Source organism: Salmo salar, chromosome 12, assembly GCF_965601325.2.
Source record: "Salmo salar chromosome 12, fSalSal1, whole genome shotgun sequence".
Classification (NCBI taxonomy): domain Eukaryota; kingdom Metazoa; phylum Chordata; class Actinopteri; order Salmoniformes; family Salmonidae; genus Salmo; species Salmo salar.
Genome location: NC_138302.1, coordinates 64,696,000 through 64,709,233, shown reverse-complemented (window position 1 = coordinate 64,709,233; position 13,234 = coordinate 64,696,000). Strand labels below are relative to the sequence as shown.

The 13,234-nt window shown below is 41.5% G+C and overlaps 1 protein-coding gene across 4 annotated transcripts in view; it reads right to left on the bottom strand.

The window, feature by feature from the left end:
• The window catches only part of LOC106565466 (low-density lipoprotein receptor-related protein 1), a 179,971-nt gene extending 167,217 nt beyond the window's left edge, over positions 1-12,754 (bottom strand). For 2 of the 4 annotated variants that reach the window (XM_014132681.3, XM_082959228.1), the window contains exon 1: positions 12,161-12,754. In XM_014132681.3, the coding sequence (XP_013988156.1) occupies positions 12,161-12,257 (97 nt within the window). In that variant the 5' untranslated portion in view covers positions 12,258-12,754. The remainder of the gene's footprint in view (positions 1-12,160) is intronic. The other 2 variants (XM_014132682.3, XM_014132684.3) reach the window with 1 other exon arrangement.
• Positions 12,755-13,234: the final 480 nt, after the last annotated feature.

The following is a 13,234-nucleotide window of genomic DNA, read 5'->3' as shown; positions in this document are numbered from 1 at the left end:
ATCAAACAGCCTGGGGCTTCCCGCCTGTTAGGCCCCATACCTGACCATTGACCATCCTCACAGGGCTGTGGACAAAGCCTGTGAAGCATTTAGAATCCTGCCTATGTTAACCACGGAATGATGTTAGCGTGCCATTAGTGCCTCTAAATCACCACTGTGTGTGAATGTAGCCTGGGGTAAGCATATTAAAACACCTTTAAGTGAGATTAGTGATGATGTTTTTTAAACCCCACTCCTCCAGTCAGTACATTCTGTGTGCCTCTAGTACACCATAGACAAGTCAATGCTGGGCATTTCCATCAAAAAGGAACCATGAGCACCAACGTGAAGTTCATAGGAGCATATCAAACTGGGTGTCAAATGAAAGCTAAGAATCTATTTTTATGGAAATGAAGGCATATACATTTTTAAACCACTTTCCATTTTAAAAAAAACATAAGCAAATGCTTTGATTTCTGGATAAACAAATGGAAAAGGGATTGTAGAAAACATCGACCAGGAAAAAAAAAACAAAAAAAAATAAAAAAAAAAATCTTAAAAGCAGTGGCAATTTTAGCATGTACATTTTTTGGGGGTAAACTCAAACGAAAAAAATAAAATTGGGGATGCATGCCAGCAAAGCCACTACACAATAATTGCACTATATCGGTGGCAAACGAAGCCCACAAACTGTTAGTGCCTACATAAAGCTGTCCCAACAGCAGAGCTTTCTTTTCAGCACCATGGATTGAATCCTTTCCACCGCTACACCTGGCTATCAGCGGAGCATTGTCTGGAAGTGAAACAGTTCATTCAGCCTCATTTACTGCCTTTTTTAAAACATAAGGGAGCAATAAGCAGATAAGAGGCAATCTGTAATTTCGATAAAGACTAATGAGCGAGCTAGGACGAAAGCACTTAATAATTTTTTCAGCACTTTTGAAATGTACAGGACAGAATTCAGAAAATGGGCCGTTCTTACAGTGTTCTCCCTGTACACCAAGTCAGAACCGTAGAATAAATAAAGGGGGGCATTTAAGCAGACCATGAAAGCTCTTACAATATTCAATGATTACATTTCTCTAAAACAGGTTATAGGCTACATGTGCACCACCAAGTCAGAACAGTAGTTGAAATTAAGAGGGGAAAAATATACCAAATTATTAGGGTGAGGCACATGGGCTACTAAAAGATTACTACACAATATACACTCAGTATAACTTTCTTAGCTACAGTATACATATCTCCCTGGCATCTTACATCATTTATGCAGCAGCATACAAAACATTTTTGGACTCACCTTGTTGTGCTGTACGCACTTGAACAGGAAGGTGACGTGGCAGTCTTTCGTGGGCAAATTTTGTCATCAAACTTTGTCAAAGTCTGGCATTCTCTGCATGTATGGTACGTTCAAGACAACACAGGAAGAAAAAAAACAAGGTCGAATCATGATGACGTCAGTGATCTGAAGGTTGTAGCTCTAGAAAGAGGCCCGAGGTTGGATGACTGTTCAAAGCATATTTTCTTAGTCAGAGCTTGTCTCCCCCCAAGAGTTCCCAGTTGTCTTGAACTCACTGAAGTCAGATTTCCCAGTTCCGAGTTAACAGTTGTTTTGAGCGAGGCAAAAATCATGCTGGATTGACAGCATGGCCAATATTGAATGTTTAACATTTTAAACTTGGAAAAGAGACCCTTAAACCCAGACTTGGGAACACAAACCCACTTAACTGAATAGCAGGCTAGTGATTGCTTTGCAATGCTTGCAGTTAGCCACTGATTCTTTCCAAACCACTCATTGTTGAGTTTGCGATTTCCAACTTGTTGTGTAATGTTTATGTCCAATAGTTTCTATAATTTATGTTTATTATTTCTCTTCATATGACAAGGATTAAAAAGGATTTGCCAGTAGATTGTCGACTTGATTCATGATGACTGTTAGCTAAGATTTTGAAAGTATTTTACCTTTATTTAACTAGGCAAGTCAGTTAAGAACAAATTCTTATTTTCAATGACGGCCTAGGAACAGCTACTGTAGATATAACGTGATTTGACGTAATTTTATCTGTGGCCAATGATCTTGAGCCTTCTTGGATGGGCACTTTCACTCTGCCTCTCACTCTCCAGTTGATGTCACCTCTCCTGGATCTTACCGACACCTACCCATGAGCCCCCTCGCTTTCCATTTACTGTAACCAGCATCCTCACCCACTGAGCACCGGACACCCATGGACGTTGACATTTGGTAGTTGACATTAAGTCAGCCCACCCTGGCGTTGATGTTAACGTCCACAGACGGACCGGACCCAATCTGAACCAATTATAGACGTACTGTATGTTTCACAAGTTTGAATAGTACAGTGAGTAGGGCACAGTGCAATACAATAGTAAAGAAAAGTAGAGTACAGTATATTGCACTGCACTCTGCTGTACTCTATAAGGCACTGTACTCTACTGTGATGTCCAAACTTGTGAAACATGAGGAGAATGACATTCATATCCATAATGATGCAGTACAGCTCAGGGACCCATGATGTAATTCCGTTACCCTGTGTAAATCCACTTCACTTACTGTAGTTCAATAATCAAAAGAGATTTTTTTTTCAACCTCAAGGTGCCATGTCATTCTTTCTGCAGACATCTTTTAAACCGGAGCAGATATTTAACAGAGTTTTTGGAAAACGTTGTCGCATAAAAACCTGAGGGAGGTTTCACCGTTATTCCGTTGCCAAAGTTGGCATAGTCACAGTTCTCCAATAAATTCATTTTTGTAAATTTCAGTGGAAAGTAAAAATAGTTATTGTGCATAGTCTTGTATAGTTTGTTAAACTTTGAAATCAATTATTTTTGTTTGGTATACATTTTAAAGTGAAAAACAAAACCTGCAGTCAAAGTGTAATTCCGTTACCATGGAATTGTGCTGATTCCATTGTGAGGGGGAAAAAAATTGCTAGTGGTCAAAGGCTTTCATCACATCTGACTGGGCAGAAACAGAGACTGTCTTTACTATGATGTAACATCCTGGACAGGGACACACTGTCACATTGATGTCCTCCATCTTCACACCTCATTGACCAGGGACAGAGGGAGTGAAGTGTACTGAACTGGTGATGTTTGTGAACCAAAGGAGATCGACCCAGACACACTGGTTGATGATGTAACATCACTAAAAGCAGGCAAAATGTCACGTTTTTCATAGCAGATGGACTCGATAAACTACGGTTGTAATGTGTTTTCAATGAGCGAAGGCTGGTGCGTGCCAGGGGAGATGCAATAAACACATATTTCGTAAACTCTCAACTCTTTCTCACTGCAAATGATAACATACTGAAATGATCAAATGTTTTGCCCTTACTTCATCTCTAATGCTGTTACGTAGCCTAGCAGTTAAGAACATTGGACCAATAACTGAAAGGTCGCTGGTTCAAATCCCCAAACTGACAAGGTGGAAAAATCTGCTGTCCTGCCCTTGAGCAAGGCAGTTAACTGCCAAAAACTGTTCCCTGGGTGCTGATGATGTCATTGATTAAGGCAGCCCCCTGCACCTCCCTGATTCAGAGGGGTTGGGTAAATGCAGAATGCATTCAGGTTGTGCGACTGAATGCATGGTACATCAGACTTTATTAGACCTCCAGCCTACCAATTACATTTAGGGTAAATGACTTATCTTGTGGTGAGACAGTGGCTCCGATCCATGTCATTATGCTTTCGGTTGAGTTGTATTGTGCAACAGTTGCATGACCAGATTAGCTGGGACCACAGGTAAAAGTGATGGTTTTGGTTACGATGCCACAACTGCTATTGAATCATCATCCCTCAGGGTCTCTTACACACTACATTCATGGGTGTCTACAGTGGATGATGGACGAAAAGGGGAGAAAACGGTCTAAGGGATGGTAGGTAAGTCTAAGTGAGAACAAGGTTGTGCATCACACACTGCCTGCATGCTTGTGTTGGTCCCGTGAGAAGACACTAAAGGATTTCATTATAATCCCCTCTAAAATGTTTCCCTCGGCAGCAGCAATCTAAGTAGCTTTAACTGTCATGCCTGGCCTACTGCACTGTAGGTACAGACTGTACAGAACCACAGTCATGCGGTAAATGGAGGGCTCTTATTTGGGACATAATTATTACAGATTCCCTTATTGTTAACAGGGGATTGTGGTCACATCAAAGAAGCAATGGTCTGATGGTTCTTCCTCTTCCCACTTCTCTGTTGATGTTTAATGTGTAATCCTCATTTCAAAGTGATGAGGGGTTAAGTCTCCACCCACTGTGCACCACCACACCATCCAAACTGCACTTTAGGGGAATGAGACCAATCAAATGTGATCTTACCTCTCCATACCAGAGACATACACCGAGTATTCCAAACATTAGGAACACAGTCCTAATATTGACTTGCGCACCCCTCAGAACAGCCTCATTTAATTTGGGTAAAGACTCTACAATGTATCGAAGGCATTCCACAGGGATGCTGGCTCATGTTGACTCCAATGCTTCCCCGCAGTTGTGTCAAGTTGGCTGGATGTCCTTTGGGTGGTGGACCATTAATACACATGGGGAAACTGTTGAGCGTGAAAGACACAGCAGCATTGCAGTTCTGGCGGGTAGGAACGTTGGGCCAGTAACCAAAAGGTTGGTGGATGGAATCCCTGAGCTGACAAGGTAAAAATCTGTCATTCCTGAGCAAGGCGCCTGGCTCCTACTACCCAGGCTCCCGAGTGGTGCAGCGGCCTAAGGCACTGCGTCTCAGTGCTAGAGGCGTCACTGCAGACATCCTGGTTAGAATCCAGGCTGTATCACAACCGGCCGTGATTGGGAGTCCCATAGGGCGGCGCACAATAGGCCCAGCGTCGTCTGGGTTTGGCCGGTGTAGGCAGTCACTGTAAATAAGAATTTGTTCTTAAGTGACTTGCCTAGTTAAATAAATAAAGAAATACCATACCCGTTCAAAAGCACTGACGTGTTGAGTCTTGTCCATTCACCCTCTGAATTGCCCACATAAACAACCCATGTCTCAAGGCTTAAAAATCCTTCTTTAACCTGTCTCCTACCCCTTATCTACACTGATTGAAGTGGATTTAACAAGTGACATCAGTAAGGGATCATAGCTTTCACCTGGATTCACCTGGTCAGTCTGTCATGGAAAGAGAAGGTGTTCTTAATGTTTTGAACACAGTGTCTCTACTACTTACATTTGACCTGCAAATCTAAACGGTCTCAGGTCCGTTGTGCCCCACACACAGACACACACACACACTCCTCAAAAAAATAAAGGGAACACTTAAACAACACATCCTAGATCTGAATGAAAGAAATAATCTTATTAAATACTTTTTTCTTTACATAGTTGAATGTGCTGACAACAAAATCACACAAAAATAATCAATGGAAATCCAATTTATCAACCCATGGAGGTCTGGATTTGGAGTCACAGTCAAAATTAAAGTGGAAAACCACACTACAGGCTGATCCAACTTTGATGTAATGTCCTTAAAACAAGTCAAAATGAGGCTCAGTAGTGTGTGTGGCCTCCACGTGCCTGTATGATCTCCCTACAACGCCTGGGCATGCTCCTGATGAGGTGGCGGATGGTCTCCTGAGGGATCTCCTCCCAGACCTGGACTAAAGCATCCTCCAACTCCTGGACAGTCTGTGGTGCAACGTGGCGTTGGTGGATGGAGCGAGACATGATGTCCCAGATGTACTCAATTGGATTCAGGTCTGGGGAACGGGCGGGCCAGTCCATAGCATCAATGCCTTCCTCTTGCAGGAACTGCTGACACACTCCAGCCACATGAGGTCTAGCATTGTCTTGCATTAGGAGGAACCCAGGGCCAACCGCACAAGCATATGGTCTCACAAGGGGTCTGAGGATCTCATCTCGGTACCTAATGGCAGTCAGGCTACCTCTGGAGATGCACATAGAGGGCTGTGCGGCCCCCCAAAGAAATGCCACCCCACACCATGACTGACCCACCACCAAACCGGTCATGCTGGAGGATGTTGCAGGCAGCAGAACGTTCTCCACGGCGTCTCCACGGCGTCTCCAGACTGTCACATCTGTCACGTGCTCAGTGTGAACCTGCTTTCATCTGTGAAGAGCACAGGGCGCCAGTGGCGAATTTGCCAATCTTGGTGTTCTCTGGCAAATGCCAAACGTCCTGCACGGTGTTGGGCTGTAAGCACAACCCCCACCTGTGGACGTCGGGCCCTCATACCACCCTCATGGAGTCTGTTTCTGACCGTTTGAGCAGACACATGCACATTTGTGGCCTGCTGGAGGTCATTTTGCAGGGCTCTGGCAGTGCTCCTCCTGCTCCTCCTTGCACAAAGGCGGAGGTAGCGGTCCTGCTGCTGGGTTGTTGCCCTCCTACGGCCTCCTCCACGTCTCCTGATGTACTGGCCAGTCTCCTGGTAGCGCCTCCATGCTCTGGACACTACGCTGACAGACACAGCAAACCTTCTTGCCACAGCTCGCATTGATGTGCCATCCTGGATGAGCTGCACTACCTGAGCCACTTGTGTGGGTTGTAGACTCCGTCTCATGCTACCACTAGAGTGAAAGCACCACCAGCATTCAAAAGTGACCAAAACATCAGCCAGGAAGCATAGGAACTGAGAAGTGGTCTGTGGTCCCCACCTGCAGAACCACTCCTTTATTGGGGGTGTCTTGCTAATTGCCTATAATTTCCACCTGTGAAAATTTGTCACCGGACAAGTGACTGGAAAGATTTTTATTGCTGACATTTGAGAAATGTACCGTTTATCATTGGGTACGTAACCCATTAGGGTGTCCACCCGCACAGCCAGCGCCATCAAACTATGGATATCGGCCAAATGAGACACATTTACATGTCCTTAAAAACAGCCTATAACAAATTACAAAAACACTATTCCTTGTTTTACAATGTGCATGTGTGCAAAAATGTATAGCGTATTTGTTTACTTTCCTAAATCAATAATTGTCCTCCTCACGGTTCAACTGTTAGGGATTTGAGCAATAAATGCATGATATTAATATGTTAAATCTTTTTTTTTTTTTTAAGAATAGAAGCTTAGGCCTAGCCCCAGGAGAGATCAAGATATGCCGGCGGCATTCTACGACACCAACATGCATTTATTTATCTTTGTCAGATAGGCTACTGAGCAGGGTTTCCCAAACTCTGTCCTCAGGACCCCAAGGGGTGCATGTTTTTGTCCTAGCACTACACAGATGATTCAAATTCTGAACTAATCATCAAGCTTTGATCATTTAAATCAGCTGTGTAGTGTTAGTGCAACAAACTAAAAAAAGTACGCCCCTTGGGGTCCAGAGGACAGAGTTTGGGAAAAGCTGGGCTACAGTGTCTGCTATACAGATATAAGCATACAGAAGGAGGCTAATTCGTAATTCTATCCAAATATTTTTTTTAATAAAAGATAAGCATTATATTGTCAGATTATAGGAGTAACTCTGGTAGGCCTAAAACATTGTTCCTCACCTCAAGTTCAACTGTAGGAGTTAATTGGAGCACTGGTGTGCACTACCTTCATATCATAAGCCTGCAGTAAAATAGGTTAATAGCTACACCTTTACAAAAGTTTTTCAACTTTTAGGGTAATATCAATAGTCAGTCAAGCCATTGATAAGGAAAATACAAGCAGGACATTATACATCGCTTCAAACACAACGTTACAATTGGAACTTAAATTTGGCCCCCCCAAAAAATGTCTCAAGAAAGGTTAGTGCCTACCGTACCCAAAGAATGGCAGCAATAGGCTAATTATATGCATTTAACAAAAGGCCCATGTATAACCTAACTAAATACAGAGAACACAATTGAAAAGACAGATTGAACTTCATTTAGCCAATGAAAATGTCTCAACAGAATGAAACAAAACACATTTTGCATATTTAAAGAACTGATTTAGATTAATACATAGGCCTACAATAATAAGGATATACAACAATAATAAAACAAATTAAATACAAAAAAACATACAAAATTGCATCCTACCTGAATAGCGAGTTGCACAGTAGCCTGCATATGGCCATTTTTGTGTTATTAGAAAATATTCTGCTTATGTCCTCTATTATGTAAATAATGTAGAATTGCATTAAATGCTTTTATAAAAGGCTATCCCCCCACCCCATGCAAAAATGTAGTCCCTGTGTGTGGAAATCCCAAACATGTGTCTGCTCAACTGCCTGCCAGTATGCAAAAACAAAAGCACCCCCGCCCCACAAACTCAAAACATATTTTAGCAGCTATGACTGGGACAAAAACTGCAACTGGCCAACTGAAGAATGTTTCTGAAAGTCTGACACCTTTTTTAAAAACGCCCTTTTCCTTTTCTACCAAAACGCTCAGAGGCGCGCACAGGTAATTGTTTCCAGATTTAGATTTCCAGAAGTTCCAGATTTAGTAATTTGGGGAATCTGGTTGAGGTTAGGAGCACCGAGCACGGTTGTGTAGCACCTTCCACATTCTGACTAGATGACATGTGAGAGCTAACACAAACCCACTAGAACTTAATAGCTATTAATTGATATGACATAAAAGTTATGTGCAGCACACAAGGCATGCGCAACACTTGAGCAGCCTAGATGGGCAGTTGCACAAACTCCTTCAGTTGACAGATCACTATTTTTTTTTATTCGTCTAGAAGGCCTAATCTTCCAGAAGGTCTCATGCTCAACCAAATGCATTGAGAGAGATTGAGATGCTTAAATTGTGCAAACACCAATTGCATGACATCTCACTCATCTTATTTAGTTAACATTACACCTTCATCAGCATGTTGCATTGAATAAAAAAAAGACAGGATGAGGAGTAGCTTGGAAGACAGAGGCTTTTAAACTGAACACTTTCTTTAGGAAAGCAGCGGCGTTGGTGGTTCTGGTGAAAAGAAACTGAGCAGGCTCATGAAATAATCAGGCCTTGCAGTTTGCAGAATTACACAAAATACATGGGCTACAAAGTACACTACAGTAGCCTTCATGAAATTGGGGAAAGTATTAGGCTACATGTCTTTCGTGCAATATAGCCGTTTTAATGACAATTAATGCAATACGTATTTGATTCAGTAATGTGCTGAAAGTAGATGCTTGAAGGGTCATTCCATTTGATTTCAAATCACTTTTTGACCACACACACACACCTTTTGACTTGAGTGCAACTTTCCATACATACATGCCCATGGTAGAGTTGGTCAGAAAGTGACATTTTGGGCCTGAATGCCAAAACAATCCGGAGTTAGAGGTGCTCAAAGTTGACCCATTTTGCACACCCCACTATAACATGAGACATTCATGGAAGTCTTCATCACTGGAAAATATGAATAGTTGAGTTTGATATGACTTAAAAGCTTATCAACAGTGTTGTCAAACTATTTTATAATTTCCTTTAAATAATAAAGTTGAATAGCATTTTTTTAACCATTAAAGGGCTACTGCGAGATTAAGATTTTGTATTTTTTTCTACTTACCCAGAGTCAGACAAACTCATGGGTACAATTTTTATGTCTCTGCGTGGAGTTTGGAGATTATTAAAGTTAACATATTAGCACAATTGCTGGAAGCTATGTGGTTGGTCATTTAGTCTTACAAAGCTATACATAGTAGTCAATATTTTATACATCTGTTAATGTTACTGAGTGACAATCATAAGAAACAAGATTCTAGCCACTTCCTCATTCTTTCCTAGAATTTGCATAGAGATCACAACATTGTAGTTGTCCCATTATGGCGTCTGAGTTCACGGGCAGCGCCATTGAGTATCATGAAACGTTGCGATCTCTATGCGACAACAAGGAAAGAATGAAGAAGTGGATAGAATCTCGTTTCATATGATTATCAGTAACATTAACCAATGTATAAAATAGCGATTACTTTGTATTTATTTTTTTACATACAAGTCTAAATGCATGTGTTAATGAAATGATAAGTATTAGTATTTTTGTCTGTAAGGTATTTTCCGTTACGTGTCGGACCCCAGGAAGACTAGCTGTCGCCATTGGCGTCGGCTAATGGAGATCCTAATAATAATACAAATTATCATATGTATAGCTTTGTAAGACTATAAATGACCAAATAAAATAATGTTAATTCGTCACATACGCCAAATACAACAGGTGTAGACCTGAAATGCTTACTTACAAGCCCTTAACCAACAATGCAGTTCAAGAAATAGAGTTTAGAAAATATTTACTAAATAAACTAAAGTACAAATAAAATTAAAATAACACAATAACGAGGCTATATACAGGGGGTACCGGTACCGAGTCAATGTGTGGGGGTACAGGTTACTCGAGGTAATTTGCATATGTATGTAGGGGTAAATAGACTATGCATAGATAAACAGCGAGTAGCAGCAGTGTAAAAACAATGTAAATAGTCCAGGTGGCCATTTGATTAATTGATCAGCAGACTTATGGCTTGGGGTAGAGGCTGTTAAGGAGCCTTTTGGTCCTAGACTTTGCCTTCTGGTACCGCTTGTCGTGCGGTAGCAGAAAGAACAGTCTGACTTGGGTGACTGGAATCTTTGACAATTTTTGGGGCAAACCACCTAGCTTTAGTGTTGTTAGAAAGTCAATTTCTCTGCTTTTAAGAGGCGCTGGCTACTGTACCGGCAGACTTCCAGCAATTGCACTAACGATATGCTAACTTCAATCATCACTAAACTGCAAGCAGAGACATAAAAATGGTCTCCATGAGTTCGTCTGACTCTGGGTAAGTAGAAAAACTAAATCTCGAAATCTCGCAGTATCACTTTAACATCAATTATCTGAAAACGCATAAACGCCGATTTCTTTCTTTCTTCAATTTCCACTTATATTGTAGCTTAGATCCTAATTTATATCATCTGAGGTGTTTGTGTTGTGCCCAACATTGGTTGAGACAAAGCATACTCTTGAATACAGGGTGGATTTCATTTCAATTATAGAAATATAATTCATAGAATGGACCTATCCCTTCAAACCATTGCAATTTAACTGGCACACAATTTAAAATGTACATTTTTACTTCCAATTTACTTTCACAAAGATGGCCGCTGGTCCACCTACCTTCGAATGTCAACTTAATATGTGAATGTCTATCATCTATATTTCTATGATTTCAACAGGATTCTATCAAATATTGACAGTATAATTTCAAACAACTGATATTCCCATTCAAGTCAACCTGATGTGTGGACCTCCAACCATATTTGTGATACCATCTGAAAGTTGACATTTCAATTGTATTCCCATTTTAGTAAATGTATTAGTCAAAACATGACACCCACCCTGTATTCAGGAGTATGCCGTGTCAACTGATGGCGGGCACAACCCAAACATCTCAGATTATGTCAAAGAGTCTAAACTACAACATGTGATTTTTTTATTTTACAAATGTAAGTATACTAGTTTAGACAGGCTATTTTAAGTTAAAGAAAACAAAATAGTTTGACAACCCAGTTAGCTTTTAAATGATCAAACTCAACCGTTTGTTTTCCAATGATGAAGACTTGAATTTCTCATGGTATGGTGGGGTATGCAAAATGGATAAAGTTTGAGCATCTCTATCTCCTGAATGTCTTGGCATTCAGGTCCAAAATGTCACTTTCTGGCCATTTCTTCCATCGGCAAATATGTATGGAAAGTTTCGTTCAAACCAAAAGGGGTGGGGTCAAAAAGTGATTGAAATCAAATGGAACGACCCTGAAGCCAGTTGCAACATTGTAGCCTAAACACTCATATTCCTATCGTATGTAAAAATGAATGGCTACATACTGACTGGTTACATTTTGTTGCCAAAGACCTCGCTACATGAATGTAGATGTGACAATGTATTGCATCGTTTTCTGTGAATTGCCTACCTATTCACCGAATATAACAGTCGCAACCTAATAACAAGACTAGCCTATTCAACGTAGATATGGCAATTGACAACAGATGTGAATTCCAATGGCTGGTACACAAATAAGCGACTGTTTTACTTGCTGCTCTGTGCTAAATCAAATAGCCTCATAGCCTAACAATCACTTGAGAGCTAATGTGTATTCCATGCAGCAGCGCACCGGGCAAACATAGGCAGAAATTATTCTTGCAAATAGCCCTAAACCGGGTCAACGGTATTTTTTCTGAATGGTTCAAGAAAAGGACAGTAAGGACGGCGCATAAAAGAGAATTAGCGAAGGTTATCAGTGCCGCTTACCGTCAATGGCTCTGGCTGGAACGATTACCTCCAAACTGTGCAAAAATCCCAAGAAAAACAACCCAACCGCCAGCGTGTTCGCTGTGGCGCGAAACATTGTTTCATAAAAGAGATAAAAACAAGATAAACGAAATCAAACTCATCCACCACCGCTTTTTGGTCCTGTCAAGCTTGAGTTCGCAGTCAGCCTGCGAAATGTTTCCGTTCCCGAGCGATGCTCTTCTGTCGATGCGCAACGGAGCTGCAAGGGCTTTGTGCTCGCAACGAGAATAAAAACGGTGTACTCTATCAGAGCTAAAGCCAAGGCTTCTCCAGCCCCGGGAATGCTACGGGTTCCTTTGATGCATGGATACCATGTAGCTGGAATTATCTGTTAGCTAGCCTTTCTGGGTTGCTGCACACGTATGCAGAGATGAAGAAACCGGAGAGACGGCGCCTATGATGTACCCAAACCATACAGGGGTGTCCTTTTCTTTGTTCTCCGTGACAGCCGGCGACACAGTTCTGACAACCACGGCAGAAAATAAAAAAAGTAATAGCAATTTCTCTCCCCAACCCCACCACCTCTGTTGCTGGTGGTAACGCAGATTGAGTCGGTATTGAGCCTCATCCCCTTAAATCAGCGGGCTGATGTGTGTGACGTCACCAACACCAATGGCTGGCCACATTTCTGTCCACCGAGCATCCAGCGCCAGGCGACGATTGGGCAAATTCTTTTCGGTGACAAGCTCCACGAATCAAACCAGAGCGCGAAGAGTGTATGTTGATAATAGTGCTACCCATTTTCAGTTGTCTCAGATGGACATGATTCTTTTTCTTTCAAATGCTAGTGGCGTAGTCATCTCCTCATCCAAAACCTGTTTCGAATGCCAAATTTGTCCACAGAATCTGCTGAAATATTGATATTTGCCCATGTGTCATACAGCTTGGGCTACCTAGAAAGGCCTACAGTGGCAGCCTAGATGTGTGAAACCAGACAAATAAATGTATGAAAAAACATTTAATAATTTTGTTATATTTATGTCTGGGTAAAGGTGCATACTTCAGAATTGTTAGCATAATCCTATATCTAGA